Genomic DNA, 27019 nt, shown 5'->3' with positions numbered 1-27019 from the left:
GCTTCCAGGACTCGAATTCTGGTCTTGGGAATCCAAGAACTTCTGAGCAACCACTGAACATCTGGGACAGAGTTAGGTTTTGTGGGAAAACAGAGGACGAGAACTTTACCCACCCCATCAAGCTCATCATCAAGTTGGGGGCAACAAAAAGGATATATCTGATAGCAAGGAAAATAAAAAGGAGCAGGTCATTCAGAGCTCCACAGTGTGGAAGGGAGAACGAACATACATGGTCTCAGAGATCAGGGAATAAGATCCTTGGTGGGCACTGGGCCACCATACTCCCAAGTTACCTGAACAACGCTGGCTTATGCTGGTTGTCTTGGCATAAGTACTAACGATGTTTCAGTATGGGATGTTAAGTTCTCAGGTCACCTTAGCAATGCCCCGCACTTGGACCATGCTTACCAGTTTTCATACATTATCTCGTGTGATTTTCACAGGCTTACTGTATAGCACAGATTCAGAAATTTGATGAAAGCTATAAACTTCCTTCCCAGAAAAATTATGACATAAATATAGAAGTCTGTACAGTTTTGATACGTTCATATCCTTTGACAGAGTAGCTCCACTTGTGGGAATTTATCCTACAGATATACAAGCACAAGGGCAAAACTAGATACAAAGATATTTGTGGTGGCACTGTTTAAAATAGCAAACGTTCAGAAACACCCTAAAGTCCATCAGTGAGGATCATGTGAAACAACTTAGGAAGAGGAGTAGGGGTCGGGTAGGGTGAATGTAGACAGCACATGCTTTAGGCCAGCCTTCCTTTTAATTATGAAGGGGCCTTCCACCACCCCCCCCCAACCCTCCCCACCCCCGCCAACTCAGCAAGGTCCCAGAGGAGGAAGAGACAGGAGCGAGCGCACAGGAGGCGGCTAAATAATGAATTGTAAGTGTGTGTTTTCTTTGGCCAGGGCAGTCTGGCCAAGCTCTGGGGGCTGCTGGGCAAACATTTTTCATATTTTAGTAGCTGGCCTATGCCCAAGGCAGTCAGAAGTTAAGTAAGCTTTGAATGAGCTGCGCCCATCCTTTCCCCAGCCCCAAGAATTCTTAATGATGTCCTGAGGCAGCAGCCTCCAGCAAACCCTACGTGTTGCCTTAAATATCACTCGCCCTTCACTACTTTTAATGAATGCAAATGATTCAGCAACAAAACACTTAGCCTGGAGTGAAATCCGTCTTTGTGTAGCTGGTTTCACCAGCTTACAGCCCAGCTCAGGCAGGGCCCGACTGGGCTGACAGCCCACCAAGGTGCCCAGGCTAGCCCAGGCAGACCCCTACACACCCAGGGCTGCAGGAGCACACTACAGGAAGTGCTCAGCACCAGGGAAGACCCCCACCCCACTCCTACCTCCCACTCTTCCCCACTCCACCTACCACCCCAGCCACCAGATGCAGATCCTCACAACTCCACCTCTTTACGACTCTGGCTCCAGGGCAGAGGAAAGTGTGAGAGGGAAAACAAAAGGTATTTCTTTGATCTAATGAAAGGGGCTGGTCCCAGGCACCTCAAAGGCCCGTCTGGTCACCATACATCCTGCAATCAAGGGCACTTCACCCTAACAAAACCACCCCCACTACCTCTTCACCTGATGCCAGGTACCTGAGGAACTGAGCAACCGGAACCTGAAAAGCTCCCTTGGACAGGCGCCCTCCTTCTCCAGATTCACGGAAGCAACAAAAACAGAGACGGTATAAATAACCCAATTTACACCCTGTTTTCAGAGTTCTCTTTTGGCAGCAAAAACTGAAAGCAATTTGTCAGGAGTCTAAGAGCAACTTTTAACAAATTTACCTCCAACCGGGGGCTCAGGGGGGATTTGTTGCCCCATCAGTTTGCCTGATCAACACCTCTCCCAGGGCTGAGGCCGCAGCCTGCTAACTCAGCTGCCAGAGTCGTCACCTACAAGCCAGCAGCTGGCAGGAGACCCATGGAGGTCTATGCAAGTCTTCTCCAGGCTTTTCTGGTCATGGGTGTAAATAAGGAATGGGGAGGCTTAGACCCAAACTGGACAACTGGAATTCAGGACTACCGAGGGCCCAGTTCTTCCTGATTGTTCAAGGCCCATCATCTACAGTACCTTAACTCTCCTCCAAAACGCTGCTAAAAGCAGCCAAGAGGGGCACTCATTCCATGGAAGGGCTGGGTCTCCTAGACCTTGGACTCAAGTTCTTACCTTCCAGGTGATCGATTAATCAGCACCCTTCCTAGCTGGGTGAGAACACTGAAAGAATCCCGCATTCGGAAACCCCTATGAAGTAGAGTACCTAAGCCGACAAAATTGAACATCTGGAAGGCTTGAAACAAATCTATTAATTTAAAAAGGAGAAAAAGGCTTTGCTCTTGACATTCACTAATATATATAAAAGAGACATCTTTCTCTCTTCATCTATCAGCTAAACCCCAACCCCACAGCCAATCCACCTCACTACCACATGAATCAGAACTCCATGGAATGAAGAACTCCTTTGCCTTTGGGCCACTTGTGTCCTGAAAAGGAAAAAGTGCCATTTAGCAGCAAATGCTTGGACAGCACAAAGCAGAATGGATAGCACCAGCTGTCTTCACAAAGCTGGGATCAACCCCACACAACTGTGTTGCCTGGGAGGGGAGGAAAACGCTACCATCTCCTGTCTGTCTCCCGCCTGCCCCACTCAGGTCTCCATCCTCTGAGAGCCCGGCATTCACCGTATCCCCTCTCTGGTGCGTCCTGACATCCTCGTTAATTATTCTTTTCTAGTTCTGTCTCGATTTACCTACCAGACAATCCACTCCGGAAATGAGTCTGCAGTCTCCCTCAGGAACAGCTCAGCCTTCTTAAATGGAGAGAGACTCTGCCACCGGAGAGGCATTTTCTTTCCTTAATAGGCTGTTTACCCTCTTTGGGACATCTACCTCCTCTTCTACACATCTCTTGCCTTCTAAGGACTTAAAAGTCCCTCCTCTACACCCTCTTCCATGCACACTACCTGCCATGATGCCTTATACCTTGAGCATCATTTGTTATTTATGTGCCAGGCTTAAAGAAAAACAGTTTCTATTGAAAGTTACTGGTGGATGGGAAACAAAAAAAACAGGCGTGTAAAGAAATCACACTCATCACATTATAACTATCTTTTATTAAGCATTCACTATATGACAGACTAATCCCTTCACATATACAGAATTTCAAAGATGTCACTGATTTTAAAATATACCATTATTTGTGTTCCATTAAAAGGAATGGTACCAGTTAAACTAAGAACAATCCTACATAACTGATTATGTCGCAACCTGATTTCAAAGATGTGAAACTGAGAAAAAGCATTTTAGAGTAAACGAAATAACAGTGCTATCTCACTTAATTCCCACACGCTCTCTAATGGGACTGTTGTTATTATCTTCACCTTACAAAAGAGGAAACCGAGGCTCAGAGAGGTGAAGTGAACTGTCTAAGGTCTCTGGGGAACTAGTTGTGATGCCAGAACTCAGTTCCTAAACAGTTTTCTGAATTTCCCTGGGAGAGAGGAGGTGGCTGCCGGCCTAAAACAGACCACCCTTAGTTAAGCTGCCCCATCAAAGCCAAGCAATACTTGCCTGGCTGACTCCTAAAATCGGGATCTTTCTACAACTGTACCTTCACAGATCCTACTTCCAGAAACAACAACAAAAGGAAAACAGGTTTCCCTAGCTCCTTCCTCATGAAACTAGCTGGAAGTCGAAAACCTTTCAGCCAACTTGTTATATATAAAGCACATTTAACAAGCTTTTCAAGTCCTGAGAGTGGGAGAAGGCTTCACTGGAAATCTGATACTTTGGCAGCCAAGTGGGAGGGACAAAGCCCTTAGCATCAGCCCCAGGGGATAAACACCATCCTGAACCCCTTTGTCTGACAGAAGGAGATACTTCCTGCGGGGCAGGAGCCAGCAATGCTTTTTATGACAAGGCCCACCTAACAACCACCCTCCACTGGAGACCTGGCTTGGGTCTCTGTACAACCTACCTAACCATAAACCCTCTGTCCTTTTCCAAACCTGCTGGGGTCCCTCTTCCCACAAATACCTGTGACCGCCATAAATGCCCTTAAACAGCCCCCGTTTACTGCCCGGCCTGCCTGCTGCTAAATGAGGGCATTTGTTTCAAATTTGCAAATACCCAAAGCAGTGGAAACCTAAGTCCACTCCTAAAATGAAATGTTCTGCATTCCTCCAGGCCTGAAGCACTGTGCTTCAAAAGCTGCAAGAGGCCCTGGCTGTTGACTCACTGGTGGGGCTATTGGGAGAGGTATTTCCCTGCTCCCTGAGGAGGCTCCTTTGATCTGGGCTGGGTGGGAAGGGGACAGAGAGAAGTGCCACCCAGGCCCAGGCGAGGCTGGGCCCAGGCCTAAAATTGCTGCCAAAGACAGGAGGCCGGCTAGCAGGACTTCTCATGCCATCTTCAAACGCCCTCAAAACAAAGGTAAAGAGAGTCAGAGGAAGGCACTTGGGGCCCAGAAGCAACTGACAGGACTCCGGCCTCTAACACAGAAATAAAGTGACAAATCCCCCACTAAGCAACTCAGGGCACTTTATCAAGGCAGGGGCACGCATTTACTAAATAAAAGCTTTTTGTTTTAAGAAGGAGTTTTCAGGAAGGAGGGAGTTGGATTGAAGACAGAGATCCTCCTTCAGGCCCCCAAGGCTGTTCCAGGACCCAACATCTCCCCTCATCACTAGCAACTCAAGCAGGAGGCCCTGACTCCTGGGGCAGAGGAGCCCAGAACACAGCGCACAAAGCTGCTGGTGAGTTGGGCATATTTTAAATTAGACAGTTTAACAATTGGTTTAATCTGCTAAATTAACCAAACAGATATGGATAGAATAATTTGCTCTTTATAGCTGGAGCTACAAAACCAACGGCATTTCCTCCCCCGCCCCCACAAGGCTGCAAGACAACTGTTTTATTTGTGATTTGTTTTGTTTTTCAGGTGGCTGGAAATGAACTTGGGCTCTCAAATGCCATCTTAGCACAGCTGGCCTGAAAGATCCTTCTTCTCTTTATCCTTCCAGGCAGGAAACAGCTCTGCTTTGTGTTTTTTAATAGATGAGCTTGACAGAATCAGAACACCAAAGTGTCACTTTGCACCTTTCCATGATAGAACATAAGTTCCCATGTCGGAATCTGTGAACTTCAAGAGCAGAAGAACAAACTCGGCAGGATTGCCAAGAGCAGTCAACAACTTAGCCAAAGGGAGAGATAGACCTGGCATAAAAAAAGCTTACATCTCCCAGAATGTGACAGGTCACTGTCCAACCTCTTCCAAAACCTCCTGAGTATTAAAAGACTTGGCCTCAAAAGTCAGAAGTGGAAGGGAAACCGACATCCATCATGCCTCTACTACGTGTCAGGGTCTGTGCCACCAATCGCAGGCACATCTACCTATATGAAAGCAGTTAGAGATGGTGAACTATTAATCACAGCAGGGATGACTCTATTACCACCTACGTGGTTTCCACCACAGCATCACCCAGTGTACAACTCCCAGCAGGCACACTGGTCTGGAATGTGGCAGCACACCTGCAAGCCGGGGCCTGTAGCTGCCCGTGACCTTCTAGAAGTACCAGGGAGAAGAGTCTAAAGACTCACAGGTTCATGAGAAAAGCTCAAATCTTGGAAATTCGGGTACAGTGTTCTGGTCTTCTGACCATAACTCTAAAAATGTTAAGATGCATACAAATCTCAGAATGGGCCATTGAAAACCTTAACCTGTTCTGTAACAAAAACAGGGTGAAAAATTGGCAATCTTGAATGCTGTAGCCCTAAAGATCTCTGTGTAAGTTACTGATATGTTCCTTATGTAGAAAGAACAAAAGTTATTCCACCCTCTGACTCTAGCAGGACTGCTCTTAAATCCACTCAGAGTTATCTGATCTGCAAAATCCACTCCCCAATGATTACCTGGTTCCAAGGCATGTGTGTGCAACATTTCATAGGTGATGACATACATACAACGACACACGAGAGCACGGAATCAGCTATTATTTACCAGCTCTGCAGTCCTGAGCAAATCATACTTTGTGCCTCAGTTTCTTCACCTATCATCAAATGCCTCCCTCCCTTCCTCCCTCCCCTCCGCCCCTGCAAAAAACCAACACCCTCATCTTGCCAACCTCTGAGGCTTGTTGATAGGGTTAAATGTCAGTGTGAATGAAAGCATTTTAGAAACTGCAAAGCTGGGTACGGTTGCCGGTTATTATAGAGGAGGCTCTCCCAAAGCACACCCAATCCCTTCTTCCCAACTTTAAGCCTTCCTTTGGTTGTTTTCCCTTCTGTGCAAAAGAAGAAAAGATGTTCCCACTCAGGCACTAGTCCCCTCAAATACCTGAGGACTAACCAGGTAACTATTTCTGCCTTCTCTTACTCAGATAAAAACTCGTTTTTTTCTCCTAAGAATTCCCTCTCAAATCTCCTCTAAATTTACTCAAACCTTTCTGTTTTCCTTTGCACCCAGGGAATTATACCCTAAAACCCACAGCACCAGTTGATCGAGTGTAAATGAGCCCACACGCTAGAGATCCCAGAATAAAATGCAGTCCTCAGGTTAAAGGGCTCTCCCCAGAACCAAGGGCAAGAAGAGCCTGTAAGTCCCGCAGAACAGAGGTGCAGGGTGCATATGGCAATACTGGGTCAGGTCAGCCTCAAAAGTGACCACAGTAAAGGTCTTACAAGGTCTTCTGTCTTCAAATTGAGACCCAAGTAGCAGGTTAGACTTGCCCAACGTCACACGAGCAGTCTGGGGCAAACGTGGGAGCAGAATCCATGTCTCCCAACTCCCAGCCTAGTGTTCCTTCAGTGCCTCTACAGGCTAAGAGGGATATACACCTCCAGGGTACCCAAAACAAAAGGTTATCATGACCAAGAACCCATCCTTGCAATTGAAGTGATACCACTTCTACTGCAGGACTTCCTCTAAATCAGGAATACCCACAAACTTTACGTGGAGCCCAGTATGCCCAGGAGAGAGGCAAGCCTGAAGCTACTTACTGAAGTGTGAAGTAAACTAAGCAGCCCCCTTCCTTGAAGACTCAACCAGCCTTTCCTATCATTCATCACATAAGGTTAAAAGCCTGCATCTGCAAGGCACAGAGAGATGCCCAGAAACTGACCAAGACCTCGGCACTCACACATGTGCTATAGAACCCCAGCCTCCCAGGCTTCTCCTGTTGTATGAGCAGCAGTGCCCCATCCCACCACGACAGGAGGCAGGAGAGCAGTAGCGAAAAGGATTCGTCTGAAACATACTATTAGAATAGAGGTCACCAAAATCATCTTGGCCCACATCTGGGAAGCAAAGAGCCACGAGTTGCAAGGCCCTCATTCCAACGAGACAGCCACATATGACTGTCGTACAGGTTGTACAATGCTCAAGATGTACAACCAAGCGAAACATTGCCTGTGCCCCACTAGCCAAAGCCCTGGGTCCAGTGCAAGGCTGCATTCACGTGGAGGAAGGGCGCCTATTTCTAACTTACACAAAGGCACTGTATGAGCTAGCTAGCCGCTGGGACACCTCAGTAGTCCCAAAAGCAGACAAGCATTCTCCTCACTGCCCCACCACTGTCACCACCCCAAGAAGTGGACAAGAGAAAGCCAGTGTATGTTAGCGCCCGCTCTGACCACCTTAACCACCCATAGGGAGACCACACAGTACCTCAAGAACCTCCCATGGTGCTGACAGAAGTTCCCGCAAGCTACACAGAGTGAATGACTGGGGAAACCCTCACAGCCATCCCATAATGACAGAAGCCCCTCCGTCAGGTAATATAAAAGCCTGCCTAGGCTGCAAGAAGCACAATTTACTGCCCACTCCCTGGAAGAACGTCAGCATGCCAGGGGAGATGGTGGCTCTGAGCCAGCACTGACCATGCTAGGGAGAAGCTGCTGTTGGGTTAGAGGGAGGAAGAATTCCCACCAGGAAATGCAAAGTGGTTGTGCCCACATTTCTGAGCTGCTGTTGAAATGAATACTGAGACCCATTTAGAAAACCTGTGCTTCAGAATGAGGAAACCATTTCTAAAGTTTCCAGTCAAGAGCGACTTTGTTGAGCCTTCACAAACCATTCTAGAGACTGAGGCCTGGACAGAAAGTCTAACACCTTAACGGAAGGACAAAGGGTCAGGAGAGTCTCTGAGAAAAGACATCAGGGCTGGCCAGAGGGGCTGCTTCCCTGGGTCAACCATCCCCATAGCTAGGAGCACCAGGTGCAAGGCAGGGGTCAGCATCATTTGTATTTTGCGGATGAGGAAACTGAAGCTTGGAAAGGTTAATGAAGCAGCTCAGGGTCACGTGGCTAGGCAGCAACCGAGCCAGGACCAAACACAGAAAAGCATGTGTCACAGGACTACAGATGACATCTCTCTTCCTTTACTGTGCATTGATGTGTGTGATTTTGGAAAAGAACCATTAAAATTTTCAGACTCCTCGTCCAATGCCTTTATTCAGCCTACATCTACTAGCAATGTCAATCCTCTCTCCTCTCTGAAGCCCTTTCACTTCCCATTTGCTCCTGCGTCATGGACTTACTGTCCTACACATTCACTTTTCCAAATGTCTTTTCATTATACTTCGTCTGATTCACATCTCTCCATCTTGTCTCTTTCCTGCCCCACCCGAGACAGTATCACCCAGAGACAACACTCTAACACTTTGAACTGACTCCTTCCTAAGCCCCTCAATATTAATACCAACCTCTTTCTCATCACACCTCCACTTTACACTGACAAATTCTTCTTACAGCTGCCTAGTGGTTCTCAAATTTGAGTGTAGATAAGAATCTCCTGGGAAACTTTTAAAATGCACTTTCCTTTTGAGATTCAAACTATGTGACTGGATTGGCTATTCAAAAAATACAACATAATCTAACAAATAAGAAAATAAAATATATTTTCTGGCTCCTCCCCCAGTGATTCTGATGGGCTAGTTACCTGCCTTTCACTAAATTCCCAGATGGTCTCTGGACCACGTTTCTGATAAACACATTTCTACATCTTTCTAGCTACATCTTTCTAGACTCATAACCCCTACCCCACGACTCAGGACCCTGTTTTCAGAAGTCACATACACTCCTAAACCAGCATGTGCATGTACTGCTTATCATGATGGGTCTAAGCTTCTGGCAGGAACTTGGTATCTGCAGGACCCCTAGCAGACTGTGCTCCACACACCTGTGCATTCGTTCAGTGTTAATGTTCACAGGGGTGCAAGAGTTTGGCGACCCCAAACCAAGCAGCAAGAGGGGAAAGGCGCCCGCATATGTCCGTCAAAGTTTCCTCCCTATGACTGGGAGGGAAATGACCTAAATGCAGAAAAGAAAAGAGGATGGAAAAAGTGACAGACTACAGAGGGCTTCCTCAAACCACTGATTAGCTGTAGCAGCTCCTGCGCCAGCTCCGCCAAAGAGCCAGAGGGCTCAGCGGGACCGAATGTGCCCTCAGTGGTGAACTCAGAGAACCCCAAGATAGGACTCTAACCCAGCCACCATGGCAGAACTTCCACATCTTTGAAAAAAAGGACAGGGCGGGGGTGGGGTGGGAGGCAGAGGAGGAAGATAGGAGAGAGACAGCTGGAGGGCAAGGCTAGAGCCAGCACCAGCAACTATGGCTCGGAGCCTGCAACACCACTATGTGGCTCTGCCAGGGGTAGTGCCAGGGGCACAGCAGCAGAGAGGCATACTACTGAGGTTAAGGCAAACAGAGGAGGCTGAGGGACGCAGGCCAAGGATACCCAACCCTGTTTAATGACCCTTTCTTCCATCAGGAAAACACCAAAGGCTGAATCCCTGGCCCCAAACTGCTCTTGGCTCAAAAATTAAGAGTCTGAAACGGCCAACCTCCATCCCAGATGAATCTCACAGAAGCTGCACTGGCTTAAACACAAACTCACACAAACTCCTCTTTCCAAAATATGAAATCCTCCAAAGACTTAACAACACGACAACTGTCGAAGCCCAGAAGAGACGTCATCCTCCTTTAGGGACCAAATGTATTCCTGAAAAGCCATTCACCGACCAAATTTCTGCCTAACAAATCTAATTTCTCCACTGGCTTTCATTATAAAATGAGACACATGCTCCTCTAGGAAAGGCTGAGGCTCCAAGAGGAAATGAACATTACACTCATGTTGCAAACCACCCAGAGTCACACATTTAATGGACAAGTTTCCTGACAAAATCTAATGCAAATTCAACCCAAAGTGAGGTAATTTTTTAAGTGCACGCATCACACAGAATAGTGGTCACATGACCTAAAAGTTATTTAAGGTAAGTCTCCAAATACTGTGCAAGATCTAGTGTCCATGATTTGCCCATTGCAACAGGAGTTTCTATGTAAGGAGAGATGCCTAGAGCAGGACTTCTGGAACGCTGGGATGTGGTCAGCTGGGGAGCTTGTTAAAACGCACTGGGATTCTGATTCATGCTCCCAGGGAATGCTGATGTCACTTGTCTTTGGATCTTACTTTGAGTAGCAAAGTTGTAGATAATTGAGGCCCCTACCCAACTTACAGTCTTTAAGCTGTGGCCTTTTTAGGCAGATCAGTTTCATATGTAGAGGTGGTCAGCCACACCCAGAACTCTTGGAGAAAGCCAGGATCCCTGAAACATCAAAACTCAAAACAAGCACCACAAAGAACAGATAGCTCTGGAGTGGGAAGTAGGAGCTAGTCCCTTGATTGGGTCACTGTAAAGCAGGCACAAGGGGAAACAGGCCACTCCAACTCAGAGAAGCTAGAGAGGGTACAAAAGACCCTCAATGCCTAGGAGGCAGAGAGGCTGTTTACCCTTGCCCTTGGTTACTCTGCCTTCTACCCAAAAGGTTCATTCACCTTTTAATAAACCTAGATAATGACCCATTATAAATAAGACACTGGACTGAATCTATAGGAAGAGACCTTCAGTAAGTTAAGACCCAACTGAGACAAAAACATGGAAGGTGTCCTAAGAGTACAGAAGTTCTACAGGCATCTACTTTCTGGCAGGAGAGAGAGGACAGCTTTGAGGAGGAAGTAGAGGTGAGACTGGACAAAAGAGAGATAGGGGAGGCAGTACATATGGGGGTACTGGCCAGAGAGGAAAGAAAGGTCTGAGAAATCACATATGTTTTAGGGGATGGGAAAGACACTAGCTGGACTAGAATGAAGTGTTCCAATAAGATGGAAAATGTTTTATGGTTGGGGATGACTGTAAAGCTGAAAAGGTATGTTGGAAGCACACCATAGGAGAGAGAAGAACGAGAAAGGGGCCCTTTATATACTTCATTACATTTAATCCTCAGCATAGTTCCAGGAAGTAAGACCCTTTACAGAGGAGGCCAACTGTGAGGTCAAGAAATTTGCCCAGGGCCACAGGGCCTGTCAAGAGTTAAGAGTTGCTGTTTTGCCAAACACTTCATCTCCACAGCCTGAGCTCTCTCTACCACTCAACCCTGCTCTGAACGCCAGAAGTTTGACTAGATCCTTTGGCAAACGATGTGCAGAGATTACCCCTGCCCTCCCACTGTACTTCCCTACATCTGAGAAAGCCCATCACTGATAAAAGAAACTCCTCTGCCTGAATTATAGGCTGCAAAGCCTCGAGGACTCTGCAGAACAGCTTCTATCAGAACGTGATAACTTTATTTCCCACAAAGAAACAAGAGTCTGGAGGGAAGAACTCAGAGAAGGGTATGGGAACAGGGATGGGGAATGACCACAACTGACCATTCAAGGAGTTGGGGCACAGAATCCCAGGTTTCAAACGTCAAGCCCTCTCCTGCCCCACCACCATATTTACCATAATGGGGATCAAAGTTTGGAAAGTTACTCAGCCATTTACAGCATAATTACCCAAACTTGAAAATGGTCTAATCCACAAACCTAGCTAGCCTAGGTCCCTTACTCCAGCCTTATTAACAGCAGGGTCTCAGTACAACTCCAGCTAATTACACAAACAATAAGATGGAAAAATCTACTGTAGTCTATTTAAAAATTGTTGCCCCCTGAAGTCATGCTGACCAGGGGTGGACTGAGTTCCTGGATTTTACCAGAAGACAGCAGGCGCCTCAATCTTGGCTGAAATTGTTTACAGCACATGGACAGGTTCCACACGAAGGCACATTTGGTGGAACTGATTTAAAGCTCTCATTAAAATGTTCCTTTGTTGAGCACAAGACATCTCCCCACCCCCAGAGGAGATTCCAGACCTCCAGTCCCAAGCCCTGGGCCTGCCCTAACTTCCCCCACAGGAACCCCCCTCTGCTTAACACCCATCACCAGATTAACATCGATTAACATTAGAGTCGTCTTCTCACGGAAGGAATTTAGCATTTGTTGAACATGAGCCCCATCTCCACCAGAAATCTCTTGACTCCAGAACTCTAAACATTAGCAGTGAACGCAGCCATAGCTGGCGACCAGAACACCAAAACCCAAACAGCCAGTGGACCTAGGAAGCCCGTGAGCTCAGGATGCTCGCCCACATGGCTGGGCCTCCGATCCTGGCTGTGCAAAAAAACTTCCATACTTCCTCTGGGAGCAGATGTGGGTTCTGCCATGAACAATCGCCACCCCACACATCACAAGGAACACAAGGCAGCTCCAGAAACACCTTCTACAAATCCTTTGAGCCTGTTCTTAACCCTGGGTTCTGAGTTACAATTACCTCTCCTTTTACAACTGGGGGTAGGGGAGATGTTGATTCCATCAGCACCAAAACTCCTTAACAGCTGGTAGGCTAGGAAGATATCAGAAAGGCAATTCTCTACCCATATCCTCCCCATGGTTACTCTTCAAAGGAGAAAAGTGATCAGCTAGGACCAGGTCCCCTGGGCAGAGCTCCCCCAGAGAGGGCTGCTGACACAATCATCACCAAAGATTGTTGTGGTTTGGCAGCGAAGGGTTGGGAGGGGATGTGAGGGGCATATTTCCAGTCCAGGTCCTGCGGGTAGCTTGGAGCTTCGCTTTAAAGCAGTTCAATGCCTCCCTGGTGACTCTCAGGTGTGACCAAGCCAGAAAATAGAGTCAAGAAGAGGGGGTGAGGAGGAGTCGAATTGTCTGTCCTGGAGATACTGGGCCACACCCTCACCAAAATGCGGAGCCCTCCAAGAAAAGGCAGAATGTACTGCTCGTAGTGAGATTGTCTTTTCTCGTGAAGAGACACAGGATGGAAATCCAGGAAGCAACAGAACAAACCCCGTCCGCACCTTTGCAGGCCAGCCATGCCCGATTTGGCAGCGGCCTTCACACATTAGTCACCGAGACAGCCTGGGACTCCGCTCTCCAGATTCGATCCTGGCAGGGAGTGGGCTTGAGGCTCTGGCCCAGGAACGAGAGGAGATAAGGCGGCCCCTAATTCTTCCCTTCTTCCGCCCTCACCAGCAGGGCCATCAGGGGTCTCGGCTTGGCCCAGGAACTTGGAGGAGGGAAGCCGGGAGCGTCGGGCGGGCGTAGGTAACAAAGCTCCGCGCTCTGCGCGCCGCAGGTTGGTCCCGCATCCGGCCCCAGGCCGGCCTCCCTCACCTGGGCTGAGCCTGCGGGGTGGACTCCGTGTCCCCCCACCGCCAGACACCTCACTGCACCCCGCTAAGTGTGTGTGGGGGGGTTGTCCTTTCTCTCCCGAAAAGAAACTCCCGATCAGGGCCCGGGCGCCGGCAACTCCCGGCAGCTCTCGAGCAAAACTCTCCGCTCAGCCCGGGAAAACTCCTTGGAGGCTGGCAACGCGTCCTCGCGGGCGTGGGTGGGAAACGGGCCCCGACAGAGTCCGCGAGGGCTTCGCCACCTCCCGACCGCCGGGACCTCGCACCCCAGCTAGCCTCTCCACCACTCCAGGGTGTCTTCCCCTCTCCAGCCGCCCAAATCCACTTCCTCGGTGCCCCTTGTGCCCACGAGGCTCACGCACTCCCCGAGCCCCGCTCCCCCAGCTCGCCGGGACTCACCGCTCAGCAGCGGCAGCAGCAGGACGCTGAGCACAGGCAGCCGGCAGTGGCTGCTCGGGGCTCCCCGCGCAGCTCCCATCACTGCGGGCTCAGGGAAGGGAGCGGGTGGGCACACGGCGGACGCGCGGACTGCGCTCCGCGGCGGCCCCAGGAGGCAGAGCGCACTGGAGCGCGGGCGCCGCTGCAGCAGCCGCAGCCGGAGCCCCAGGCGTCCCCAGCCGGAGCCGCGCGCGCCCCGTACCTCCGAGTCCTTGCGCGCCGCCGCCACCGCCGCTGCCAAGCCCCGCCCCCCCGCCGGCCGCCGCGCGGCGCCCCGCCCCCTCGACGCCCCCTCCCCGCGGTGGCGGGGTGGAGCTCACAGTTGGGGGAGGGGTCTGGAGATGGATCCCGGACGGAGGGAGCCTCTGGGAAGTATGGGGGACCTGAGCAAGGTAGGGGAGGTAGGCTGTGCCTACCGTCCAACATGCAGGAACTCAGGGGAACCAAAGTGACCTTTGTGATTCCGTAGCCCCAGAGAATGGTCAATTCTCGGCCTTCCTGGGACCTGACCAACAGTTCACCCAAATTTTCTGGGGGTGAGGGGGAAAAGGTGGGCTGTGGCTCAGTTCTCAGCAACCTAAAATCCTCAGCGTAACCTGGAACGGAAGAGTGACCTTGGTGTTCCCCAAGCAAGGTAACCTTGAGATACTATGGAGCCCCAGGGGAGATGTAGCATAGAGAAATGAAGACCACTCATGGCTGGGGTCTGGTTTGGCACTGGACCAACCTGAACCCAAAGGTAGAAAACAGACTGGGCTCAGAAGGGCAGGCCGAAGGCTGTTAAACAGACAAATTCGTCCCAAGTCCATCTCCAGGCAGTCTGGGCTGTGTCAGGGCATGGCCAAGTCTCCAGCTGTGGGGAGGCCCAGCACAGCCCTTGTTCCAGGCACCCCCCCACCCCCCACCCGCAGCGCCACCACCCCCACATTCTTTCTTTGTTGTGAAAGCAGCAAGGGGTGTAGGAGGCGGGTCAGGAGGAGTCAAGCTTTAGAAGATGGGCCCCAGCTGCTGCTCAGGCCTCCAGGATATGCCGAGAGGGGATGGATAGTGAGTTCCCCTCTGGCTCTGGAGGGCCCCCCAGGCCTGCTTAGACCTCCCTTCCCCCAAGCAGCTGGGAGGAGGAGGGGCAGCCATAGAGGGCCTCACAGGCCAGGAGCAGTGGCGCCAGGACTCCAGGGTCCTGCCACATGGCCACCACATGTCCCTGACAACCCAGTCCACAGCACCTTCTCCTTGGGTTGTGGGCCTCCTCCCCCATCCCCCAGATGCCTTCCTGCAGGCCCTGTTGGAGAGGATACAAACAGGGGAAGGAAGAGAAATCCAAGAATCAACACTCCTCCTGTTGCCCCATCCATCACTGCCCCTCATCCTTCTGTGAAAGGCCCCTACACAACCCTTGCTTCCTACCCTCTTCAATCAGGACTCAAGTGGCAGAATAGTTACCTGATTCTTTTATTTAAGAAAAGTGAAATACATGGACCTGAAGTGAGGCAGCAGAGGGGACAAGAGAGGCCAGGGCAAGGCAGCTTGCTCGGCCAGCCCCAAATCCTCTGACAGAAAAGCCAGCAGCAGACTGCATCTCTGAGGTGCATACCTGCTCCTTATCCACCTTAGGGGCCTCAGAGCTAGCTACTCTAGAGGACCACAGGATGGGGAGAGGATGTCCTGAGGGTCTTTCTTGAGAGGGATTCCTGAGGAGGGAGCCGAGACCCTGAGGGCAGCAGCAATCTTCTGGTTAACTGCTCTCCCTCCACTGTCCCAGTGTGAGGTTGGAAGAGCCAGGAGCAATAGGGAATGCTGTGAGGGCTATAGGGGGACCCAGCAGATTTGGAGGGTGAGTTGAATGTCAGCTGCTTGAAGAGAGGTCCACAGTACTGGCACTGAGGCCCCGGGAGACCTGAAACAAACAACATAATCCATCAGCCCAGGGACCTCAGGTTCCCAAAGACTGGAATCTATCTATCTCGTGGCTGTAATCTATCTCGGTACCCAGGATGGAGCCTGTAACCTCAACCCTAAGCTCTGGGGCTTTGTTCAGCCTTTGCTAGGATTTTCTAGAAGGCCATAATCTGGTGCAGAAAATACCTGAAACAGCCATGTGAATATTGGCATATACTTTGAATGTGTTGATACAAGTGGTCATTTCCCATTAAAATGTCATTACTGTTTTCTCAAATGTGGATGTGATTATTATTTTTCTTTTTCCTTTCTCTACTACTAAGTTCCCAAGGTAAGGCATACGGTGGCTGCAAGAGGAAGAGCAGTTAGAGTCTCCACATCTTTCTTAAACTATTCCTAATTCCAAAGTACCAGTTTAGAGAACATCAATTCCTGTTCCCCTCCTGATTTATTTGCTACTATCTCTGGCCTGAAACTGTCCCTTTGTAGTCACCACCCCCAGCAAGCTGTCTGCCTGACTCTGTCTGCCAACTCCAATTCCCTAGCTAGAGTCTTCATCCCAGATGCTTCTCCACTCTTCTCTAACTCCTGCTGGGCTTGCTCCATGGCTGCCCCTTCTTTCTCACCCACCAATATGCTCTCGAGCACAGCTCTCACCTGGAGGGGAGCTGCACTGGGTTGGTTCAGATAGTTTAAGGAGGCTGCCCGCTTCATGTTGCTGCTACAATGGAAAATAAAGAATTGAGGCCTCTTCTCTTCCCCTTGAGTGACCCTAAAGTTGTGGGCCTGCCACACAAAATCAAATCAGTCTCCCCACCATCTGACCCACCCACCACACACACACACACTCTCTTATTGTTAACCCCATTGGTTAAGAGCATCTCCTTAGGTGTCTTTTCTCCCCACTGGGGCACCCATTTTTCCTGAACTCTCCATGGCCATCCCATTGACTTCCTCCATGATTCTCTCCAAGATACTTCTCCTTCAGAGATGAGGGGTCAAGAGGAGTTGGAGGCCAGGGCTTACTTGCCTGCTTTGCCATATCTCAGTCTCATTCTGTACCTGGAGGGCCGAGGCTCGGCTCCCTGGAGTTTCCTCACCAGGAGTTCACTGCTTCTACGAAGCACATCACGGATCTTGCCCAGAGAGCCACTCCTCTGCAAGGTCCCACTGCCATCCTGGTGGAGAGGGATGGGGAACAGAAGCTAAGGGCATCCTATGCAGACTGGCTTTTGGGTCTACTCCTGCCATTTATTCTGCACATACATACCCGAAAAGCCCAGTGACTGAAGACGAGAACCCTGTCACTAGCCAGCTCACAGAGATACCTCTGTGAGTGATGGGCTGACTGAACTGGAATAGGAACAACATGTTCTCACATCCTACATGGATGGGCTCAGAGCCTCTCACCACCACCAGCAGGAGGGGGCAGGAGAGATCAAAGAGCAATCATCAGACTTACCCCTGACCACTCCACAGCCACAGAGGCATCTTCACCTCCCTCGAATTTCACACTGCTCCCAGGACCCTCCTGGGAGGTCTTTCCACTGTCACCCTCCCCAAGCAGCTCGGCCACCTTGGTCTGGCTGATAGGATCAGTGCCCTGGAAGGAAAAAGAAGCAGCTGAGACTTCCCACTCCTCAACTCCTCAGAATGGAGCTTTCAAACTTTTTTTTCACCATCAGGAAAAAAAAAAGGATGACCTTACCCTTATGAAGTCCCAGTACTTACCACACATACTGGAATGATATTCATCTTTTCTATTTGCAATACATTCCTACACAATTGATTTCATGACCCACTAAAGAGCCAAGACTCACAACTTGAGAAACTCTGATGTAGGACTCCCCTCAACCTCAACTCCTTCACCCACACCACCCATGCCCCTCCTCAGTAGATTCTTCAAATTGTGAAAGCACAGGGCTTCCCTTTTAATAGTAACATTTAGTGAAGTGAACTTTGGAGTCCTGACCACAAAGGGTAGGTGGGGGTAAGAACACACTTAAAAACAACCATAACCACAAGAGTGTCTCACCTTCCTCTCCAAGTCTTCCTCCTCAGCCCCTCTTCTTATTCGTCAGAGACTCACAAGAAGCCTCAGTGGTCCCCTGTCCCCAGAGCCCTACCTTCTGGGCCCCTTCTCCTCATGGTCTCTGACCTGTTTCCGAGAACGCAGGGCACATTCCTCCAGGGTCTCAGCTGCCTCCAGCTTTCCCTGGCGCCTGTACAGAGCTCCTAAGTTTCTCAGAGTGGTGTTTACTGTTGGGCTGAGGGGGAATGAGAACAGGGAAAGAAGTGAGGATGGGTTCAGAAAAGAAACAGGAGAGAGAGGGAGCAGAGCTAAGGCTGAGTAAGGGAAGGTCAAAAGGAAGAAGAGAAACAGTCCAGGAGGCCAAGATCAGGGCTTGGATGGAGGGCATCAAAGGCCAAGCCAGCTTCTCACTGGCAGCTCACCTGCTCACTTTGCAGGCCTTGTACCAGCCTCCATACTCAGCATAGGGTGTGCCGCCCTCACGTTGCCGGCTCTGCATTAGGATAGCAGGGGAGGGGAAGCCGGAGATGAGAGTACAGAGATGCTGGGGTACAAGCTGGTACTGGGGTTGGGTGTAGACTGGGCTAGGGAAGGCACCATGCATCTGGGGCTGGTCCTTGGGTGGGGAGTGAGGAGCTGGGCTAGTGCAAGGAGTAAAACAGAGGTCCTGGTAGGCTGCCCGCCCCGATACTCACTTTGCTCATTTCCTCCCGCTCCTCTGCATGCATCCAGATGGGCTTGTGGTCGTCTGAGGGTGATACATGGGATGGGGTGGCAAAGTTAGAGAACTGAGCTGGACAGTATGGGGGGAGCCAGAACCCAGCGGCCCACAGGGCTAGACTAAGGGGTTTGGCTCCCCCTGGGAACTGCTGTGGCCTAACCCCCCACCTTTGGTCTATATATTTATTTTCCTTCCTGCAGTTCCCTCTTCAAATCCTCACCACTCACCATCCACAGACCCAAACTCCTGCACATGGGCACGGGTCAGGATCTCTTTGTAGAGTGTCTCAGCCTCAGCATATTTGCCCTGTTTCAGGTAACAGGAGGCCTGGTGGCAGGTAGGCAAAAACCAAGGAGTAAGAGATGGAGACAAGTCCTCAGCCAGCTCTGGGATTTCCACTTCTCTGGTTTTCCCCAGAGATCCTCCTCACACCTCCTTTCCTAGCTGCAGGGTCAAGAGTGATCCTGCTCTACTTCCAAGAGGCTATGGAACTTCTGCCTTCCCACTGAAATGAAGCAGATCCCTCGGCCCCAAAAACAGCCCCAGAGATGGGCACAAAGGCAGTGGGGTTAGTATACCAGACTATGATGCTTTCCCTTCTCCTCCTTCCACCACCTTTGCCCCTTTCCTCCCTTACCAGGTTGTTCTTAGTCCGGGCTACATTAGGGTTGTCTGGCCCCAGCTGTCCCTCGTAGATGGCCAATGCCCGCTGGTAATAGCGTTCCACAGCCTCATACTTGCCCTGGTTTTGGCACAACAGGGCCAAGTTGTTCAGCTGCTTTGCCACATCTGGGTGGTTGGTGCCCAGGACCTGAAGGGGAGCAAAAGAGTGATAGATGAGAATAATTATGTGTATACGTATGTGCATACTCACATGTGTGTGCAAGTGCATGCATGACATGCACCTGCAGGGAATGGGGAAATGACGGAAGAGGGAACAGGCAGAGAGAAGGGGATGAGAAATAAAGTGAGAGAAGAGGATAAACCAGAAGAGAGATGGTAGAAGAGGGGTGACAGCAGCAGAAAAGAATGGGGAGAGGACATAGGCACCTTTTCTCGGATCTCCAGTGCCCGCTGGCACAGTGGCTCCGCCTCCTTGTACTTGCCCCTTTTGCCATAGAGCACAGCCAGATTGTTGAGTGTGGCAGCCACCTAGGAAAACAGGCCTGTTCCCTCAGATGCTGGTGCTTTTAAGGACCTTAACAATCGGAAGTCCTCCCCAAAGCTGCACAATCCCAAGAAAAATGGACTCTGCCGCCCTGGCCAGAGGCAGGGGAGGGGAAACTGCTGAATTGAATGGCTCTGTGATTCTCCATGGGGGTGGTATCCCCACCTAGGGGCATTTTTAGACATTTCTGGAGGTGAGGTTTTTATATTTTTTTTCCTTGGGTTTTTTTTGTTTTGTTTTTTTTTGGCAGGGGTGTGGGGGTTGCCATGAAAATTGGGGGCATTATTACCTTTTGGGGAAGCAAGAATGCTACAGACGTTGTGCATGTATGGGACAGCTCTGCCAACTTTGAATGTCCTGCTAGACATGCAAACACTGAATGTAAGCTCTGACACTTGGGATATCAAGACAGGAGTTATATTTTCTGAGATACATCATTCCTGCCTATAGCATGTCATAACATAGAGAATTATTTTCACAGTTAGCTCATTTTCACAAATATTTTTCATTTTCTCCCCTTTGACAATCTATTGTTTGTCTTAGTATAGTATCCAAACTTATTTCTCTATTTCTCTTACCACATACAAATAAATCTGGTCTGTCGTTACTTATTCTAACACTGCATTTTAATCTCATATCCACCAATCTTTCTGCTCTGTCATTATATAGAATGGCTTACTAGTCTTACTTCTAAATCTAAAAGTATTCATTATATATCATACTACTAAGTTATGTCTTCTAGTATAGTTGTACTCAATACTACAACTGTTATTATATCGTATTTTTATTTTATTGTAATGTATTATGTTATTTTATTTTACTATAAATTGCTTTGTTTCTCTTTTATATTAATAGGGTATGTTTCAACTTTTTTTGGAAATTATATGTGTAAGTAGGTTACATTATCTATAAATTCAGTTTCAGGGAAATATTCATTATAGGAAGGAGTCGCTGGGTCTCAGAGTTGAGAACCACTGGAATTGGCGGACAGTGCCTAAAAGAAAGGACTCCTCCTGTTTCCTCCCTAAGCAACCCCAAGGACTGGGCTAAGGGCAGAGGATGGATGAGCTAAGAGAGGCCAAAGGAGCATGGGGGAAGGAGGGCAAAGAATACTGACAGCAGGGTGGTCCCGGCCCAGGGTGCTCTCCCGGATACTGAGGGCATCATTCAGCAGATGGGCAGCTTCCTTATACTTATTCTGGTCTCTGGAAGAGGACAAAAGTGACAAGGGGTTACCCTGAACTCTGCTCCCAAGCCATCTCCTTTCCTCCTTTCCTTAGGGATGATAGAGCTACATTTATGGATTGGGCTTCCCATGAGGAGACAGGAAGCCTGGTATGAGCAGTGAAAAGGGTTCACCAACACACCCATATTGGATGCATAACACTGCCATGCCAAGAGGAGGCCTCAAGTTATTGGACATAAGAGACAGAAACAGAGAAAGAGACCCTGCCAAAAGACAGAATGAAAAAGCAAAGAGCCTGAGAGAGAAGTATTTCCTGAGGTCAGGTATGGAAAGAATGAGTTCTGGTACAGAGGAAAGCCCCCTAGTGGCATGTATATGGGAGGCCCAGCAGGGAGAAGAGGTAGAATGGAGAGGAAGAATGGGAGCCAAAGGCAGCTCAAGGTGGGAATCTGGAGGCAGACTAGTGGCGAGAAGACAATACTTACCTATACACCAAAGCAAGAATGTTGAGCATGGTCGCAACATCAGGGTGGCCATGACCAGATGTGCGCTCCAAGTCCTCCAGTGCCTGCTTGCAGAGTGGCACAGCTACCTCATAGCGACCCTGGGCTGCATACTGGATCACCAAGTTGTGCAGTGTCCGTAACCTTGCTGGGATCTCATATCCACTGTGCTGGGCACTCTGGCCACGTGACACTAAATCATCCCAGAAAATGAACAGGAGACTTCTTCAGGGGACTCTTCCTCTCTCTTTTGCTGTCTGCCCGCCTCACCCCGACTCCATGTCTTATTCCACACCTGCACCTGCCCCCCACCAGGCTCTCTCTCTAGAGACCTGCCTCAACTGCTATTCTTTTGCCCACTCCCTTGCACCTGTTTGCTCAAATACTAATTGATACACTCAACATTTACTCATTAAGCATGAGCCAGGGGCTATGCCAGGGATACAAAGAGAAGAAAGACATGGTTCTTTCCCTTGAGGAGCTCACGTTCTTCCACCCCAGGACCATTCTCCCACTCAACTGTGAACTCCTTACTGGCGACACCCATGTCATTCTCATCTACCGAGTGCCTGGTGTCTAGCACAGTACCTAGCACATATTAAATGTTTAATAAATGTTGATGAATAAAGAATAAGGGATAGACTGAGGAAATCAAAGTACTAGCTTAGTCTCTGCCCCATCTCCAGAGGAAGTGGAGAACCTATTTCTGGATGGTGAGTGTCCTGAGGTGGGTGGGGAGCAGAGCTGGGACCAGCCTCCTGCTGCCCTTCTTCACCCTCCAACTCCAGAGACAGACTCACAGCCATTGCTGGGGTCTTCTTCCTCCTCGTTAGGGAAGAGGTCATCCAGGGAATCTTTGTTGGCATCGCCTTCCTTCTCCTCCTAGAAAGAAAGCAGCAGCAGGTCTGGGCCAAGATATCCCCAGTGACCTTTTCAGGGCCCCTCTAAACCATGAAATCCCTGACAACTGGGGCCTAGGAGAAGAACCCTAGGAAGGCCAGTGTCTTGCCAAGCTCAGGCCTCTCTTGTTTAACAATCTCAAGACTTTCCCTTCCTTCACACTGAGTTTCCTTCTTAAGCACTCTTTCTCCAGCCTCCACCTCTCTCCCCCTCAACTCTTATAATTATAGCCCTGTGTGTTTACATTGATTATATGTCTGTCCTGTCTCTCCTGGAGACAGGGAGTATGTCTGATCTTATTGACACGTACCCAAATGTCTAGCTCAGCCTCGTGCCCATCATCTGCTCACACCGGACTTAGTGTCCAACCCTTAATGTCTAACCTACTTCAATACTGGGCAAATTTGCTGTGCCCACCAGGCATTGCAGCCCTATACAAATACCTCCAACCCTTCTGCCCAGCTTTGCTAATGTGTCCCATGTACATCATCCTACTTTCCCTGGGACACACCAACTTTCTAGCCCTGGAGCTTTATCTATGACGGCCCCTACCCTTGGTCTAGAAAACTTCTCCGTCTCCTTCATTATCCATCAAACTCCATGTCAATTCCTAATCCGTTCCAATAAAAAAAATCCAACCTAAATGTTACCCACCCCTGTAGCCCACCTCCTCTGTGAATCTTTCCAAATATTCCAACCCCCAGGAAACTATCTACTTGGAATTTCTCCCACACTGACTGAACCACTCACTCAACATTGAATAACACTTGCTGCTTTGCATTGTCACATATATGTACTCATGCATAAGCCTTATCCCTACAGCTACATTATAAGCTCAGAAAAGCAGGAACTCTCTTTTTTAGTTCTTCACATGTTCCCTATTTTCCTTGAACTATTCAAGGCACCCTTGGTCTAGAAAACTTCTCCGTCTTGACATATCAAGAGATATGTCAATGCCTATTGAGGGTTAAATTTCATACATCTTGAGAGCAAATTTTAGGAGGGTCTTGCTCAGCTGGACTATGCTTTCCCTAATTGTAGCACTTAGGATTCTGGATTGGAATTGTCCAGGTGCTTATCTGTCTCTCTCTCAAGAAACCTGTAATTGTGAGAGCAGGAACTCTGTCTGCCTCATTCACTGTTGCATCCCCAGTACAGTAAGTGCATAGTGCCTGGCATATGTAATAGTCATTTAATTAAATGTTAATGTAATGAGTGAATATTGTTTCCCTCTTGCTGTCATCTGGAGTTGGGGTCAGGACCTGAATTCTGCCAGGTGGGGGCAGGTTGGGCAGCATTGCTGGCCCCTATAGATGATGGAGCAATTGCTCAATGTTTGTGATGACGCCCAGCTGTCCGCCCCCAGGTAGCCAGCCTCACCTGTGCACACTTACCGTGGTGTGCCCATCTTCGTCATACTGCCGCAGCTGCCCTAGGAACTCCAGGTGCTTCTTTTCCTCTTCCAGCTGTGCCACAGCCTGCTCACTGCGCTGTAGCCGCTGCTGGGTACCCGCCAGCTCATCCCGGAGCCACTGGTTCTCCTGGCACAACCGCCGTACCTGAGCCCGCAGCTTTTGTTTCTCTGACTCCACTGTGCTCAGGTGGCTGGCCAAAGCCAGCATCACCTAGGTGGGCACATTCTGTGAGCACCAGACTCTGGCTAGGAGTGTTCAGGGATAGGCAAGAGGGGAGCCTACTGGTAGGCAGCAAGACTAGCAGGAGCCAGATGAGGTTGGGGAACGATGGCGCTACCTTCAAAATATACCCTGAATCTAATTTCTCACCACCTCCAAAGTCACCACCCTAGGGCAAGCCACCATCAATTCCTACCTAGATTACAATAGCCTCCTCACTGGCCTCCATGTTTCTGCCCTGTTCCCTTAGAGTCTATTCTCAACCTAGCAGCCAGATGGTCTTTTTAAAATGTTGTTAGACCAGATCACTCCTATCCTCAAAACATTCCAAGTGTCCATATCATTCAAAGTAAAAACAAAGTCTTTATGATGACTTACAAATTCCAAATGATCTGTCCTCCTCTCCCCAACCCCATTACCTCTTGAAACTGGTTTTCTATTTTGCTTCCCCTCATTCATTCTTCTGCAGCCGTACTGGCCCCTCATCGAACTCCAGTTCAAGGCCTTCGCACTTGCTGTCCACTCTGCTTAGGATGCTCTTCTTCCATTTATTTTATGACTCATTCCCTTATCATCAAACCTTTGCTCAAATGTTATCATTTCAGTGAAGCCTTTTTTTTTTTTTTACCACCCTATCATATCCTCTCTTCATACTCCCTAATCCCTTTCCCTGCTTTATTTTTATCCTTTTATCCTTAGCAATTACCACTCTGGAATACTGAATCATTTGCTTATTTATTTATATATTGTCTGCCTCCCCTAGTTAGAATGTAAGTTCCAAGATGGAAAAGATTTTTGACTGTTGTGTTCAATGATGTGTCTCCAGTGCTTAAAAGAGTAGTGCCTGAACTTAAGACATATTTACTGAATGAATGAATGAATGAATGAATGCAAGTATCTAGGACAAGGGGATCCCAAGTGACCCCAAACCTCCGATCAGACAACTGCTCCTCTATGGGCTACTTGGCACTACTTACTCCCTCTCACCTGGGCCTCACTAAGCCCCAGCTCAATGTTTTCCATGGAACGGCGCAGCTGCCGGGCTTTCTCATGCACCAGCCCTTCTTCATGGCCTCCCTGCTGCAGACACTCGATGGTATGAGACAGGCTTTGCAGCACAGCCTGGTGTTCACTGTGTAGGGCCTCCAGCCCTTGGCTAACCAGCCGCGTGCTCCCCAGGATCTCTTCCTGGCTGAGCCGGTGTCCTGCAGGTTCATCCCGCTGCCCCAATACCAGGCCTGACATCCTGGCCAGGGGGAGCTTGCCTGGGCTAGGGAGAAACAACAGGGCTCAGGTAGGGTAAAGATAAGAGAGGCTGAGCGTCTTGGTTAGAGGATGGTGGGAATCCAAGTGAAGGGATAAGACAGACCATGGGTGACCCTGTGGGTTAAATGGAGAGAGAGTAACCAGTGGGGAGGGAGCCTACAACACTAAACACAAAACTAAGGTTGTGGGAAAGAGAGAGGGGGAGGAACTGACTTGAACGAAAAAAAGACAATAGAAAGAACAAAGGTCCTGAGAACTAGCAGAGGAATTTAACACTCAAGAGCAGAACAGAAAAGGAGCTGCAGAGAGAGGGCTTGGATTAGGAAAAGGAATCAGGAGATGAGAGACAGCACTACAGGGAACACAGAGGGTGTTGGGGGAGAGCTGCAAAGAGAACAGGGTTAAAGCAGACAGGAGTTAAGCAGAAAATAGTGCAGAGGTTTCAGAAAAAGGAAAAGAGTAAGTCTCAAAGTTTTATCAGAGAAAAGAGGAAAACAGGAGCCTTCATCGCAGGACCCATATAAGAGGGCCCCAAAAGACTAGAGATCTTCAGGCTGAGTCACCTACAGAGCTAAGGCCAGCATCTTCAAACCTAGTCAGCCCTACCTCTTTCCCCACTAGACTTCAACCCAAATTTCCTATCCCCGGGCCTCAGACTGCTTCCTACTTTCTCAAAAGGGCCTTGTTTCTCATCTTTGAAGTTCTCTTACCTGTTTACAGAGCACAGCCCTTGGCTGTGGCACTCAGGCCAGAGCGCGGAAGAAACTGTTCAGCAGCTAGGGACTCAGAAGGATCTGCCCTGCCCAAAGTCCAGAAGTCCAGCGTTCCCACCCCTTCTCTCACCACTTCACAGCCACCCAGAGGACCTGGCACAGAGCCCCACCCAGGATAAACACCCTCCCTCCCCCTGCCTGCAGGTCTTCAAAGACGACCAATGTCCCTCCTCCTTCCCCAAGCCAACCTCTCACTCCAGGCCTGAGGAGCTATTTTCTCCCAAGAAAGGAGTGAGACTTGCTTGATCTGAGACCTGCGGCAAGGGGCGTGTCTGGTTACGGGTGAGGAAGACTTGGTCACTCCTGGCTCAATCACTTCCATGGCTCTGTTATGATCACCTACTAACGGGATCTGAGAAAGTCACCTGAAGGTGCCTCCCAGACGCCTGAGGATGCAGGGAAGAATGGCAGGTCTGCTGAGCTGCTTCAGGGTCACAGGGAAATGCGGTGCTTGGGAGTTGGCCTCCCGGGGCCTTGGAATGCGGTTAAGGAGTGTCCCAGGCTGTCGACCTGCCCTGGGGCCCAGGGAGGGGATAGAGTGAAATAGGCGGGGGCGACGGGGGAAGGTGCAGGTGGACTACTGAGGTCCGCAGCACAACAATCTCGAGGTCACTGAGTCAGTTGTTAGCGCAGGGGGCGGGGCAGGCCGACAGTCTGTCTGTCTGGACACTGAGGGGCGGGAAGAATCGCGGGGGGGCGGAGTTTTTGAGTCTGTCAAAAGTCGTGTGAGGTCTGAGGTCAGTCGGAGGCGGTTTGTTCATCTGTCCGAGAGTGCGAGAATAAGAGATAGTGGGACGTCAACCCTCAGCCCCAGAGGTAATCTCAAAGACTCACCCGCGATCTGTCGATCTGGCTGCCGCCCTGCCGGTACTGCCCCTTTAAATTCATCATGGCTGCCGCTCGAGGCCATTGTTTTGACGGCTCCGAGGGGCGGGACATGTCCCCCAGTCACGCGACCTAAGAGCC

General features: G+C 49.6%; 2 protein-coding genes and 1 long non-coding RNA gene across 6 annotated transcripts in view; all 3 read right to left on the bottom strand.

The window, feature by feature from the left end:
- The window catches only part of PTK7 (protein tyrosine kinase 7 (inactive)), a 60615-nt gene extending 46401 nt beyond the window's left edge, over positions 1-14214 (bottom strand). Inside the window, exon 1 of the mRNA XM_011354664.2 lies at positions 13933-14214. Within this exon, the coding sequence (XP_011352966.1) occupies positions 13933-14011 (79 nt within the window). The 5' untranslated portion in view covers positions 14012-14214. The remainder of the gene's footprint in view (positions 1-13932) is intronic.
- On the bottom strand, positions 3107-13922 carry LOC111736147. Its single transcript, XR_002779098.1, has 2 exons — positions 9190-13922; positions 3107-5404 (listed from the first exon to the last, which is right to left on the bottom strand). It is a non-coding gene; the product is annotated as an uncharacterized LOC111736147 (long non-coding RNA).
- Positions 14215-15404: 1190 nt separating the features above from the next.
- Positions 15405-27003, bottom strand: KLC4 (kinesin light chain 4). 4 transcript variants are annotated; one of them, XM_011354661.2, is made up of 16 exons: positions 26888-26975; positions 25002-25284; positions 23775-24005; positions 22281-22362; positions 21463-21673; positions 20909-20996; positions 19674-19775; positions 19261-19434; positions 18851-18950; positions 18598-18650; positions 18325-18395; positions 18029-18137; positions 17333-17473; positions 16933-17048; positions 16528-16591; positions 15405-15868 (listed from the first exon to the last, which is right to left on the bottom strand). In XM_011354661.2, exons 2-16 carry the CDS (start codon positions 25257-25259, stop codon positions 15818-15820), a joined length of 1851 nt encoding a protein of 616 aa, XP_011352963.1. In that variant the 5' UTR covers positions 25260-25284; positions 26888-26975; the 3' UTR covers positions 15405-15817. The 4 variants fall into 4 exon arrangements, with proteins under 4 accessions (XP_011352963.1, XP_011352964.1, XP_023383386.1 ...); XM_011354662.2 differs by lacking the exon at positions 26888-26975 and adding an exon at positions 25991-26865; XM_023527618.1 differs by lacking the exon at positions 26888-26975 and adding an exon at positions 26419-26865.
- Between the last annotated feature and the right edge of the window lie 16 nt (positions 27004-27019).

The sequence above is a fragment of the Pteropus vampyrus genome, unplaced genomic scaffold, assembly GCF_000151845.1.
Source record: "Pteropus vampyrus isolate Shadow unplaced genomic scaffold, Pvam_2.0 Scaffold18, whole genome shotgun sequence".
Lineage (NCBI taxonomy): Eukaryota > Metazoa > Chordata > Mammalia > Chiroptera > Pteropodidae > Pteropus > Pteropus vampyrus.
The sequence above is the reverse complement of the archived record's forward strand: the minus strand, read 5'-3'. Positions and strand labels throughout refer to the sequence as shown.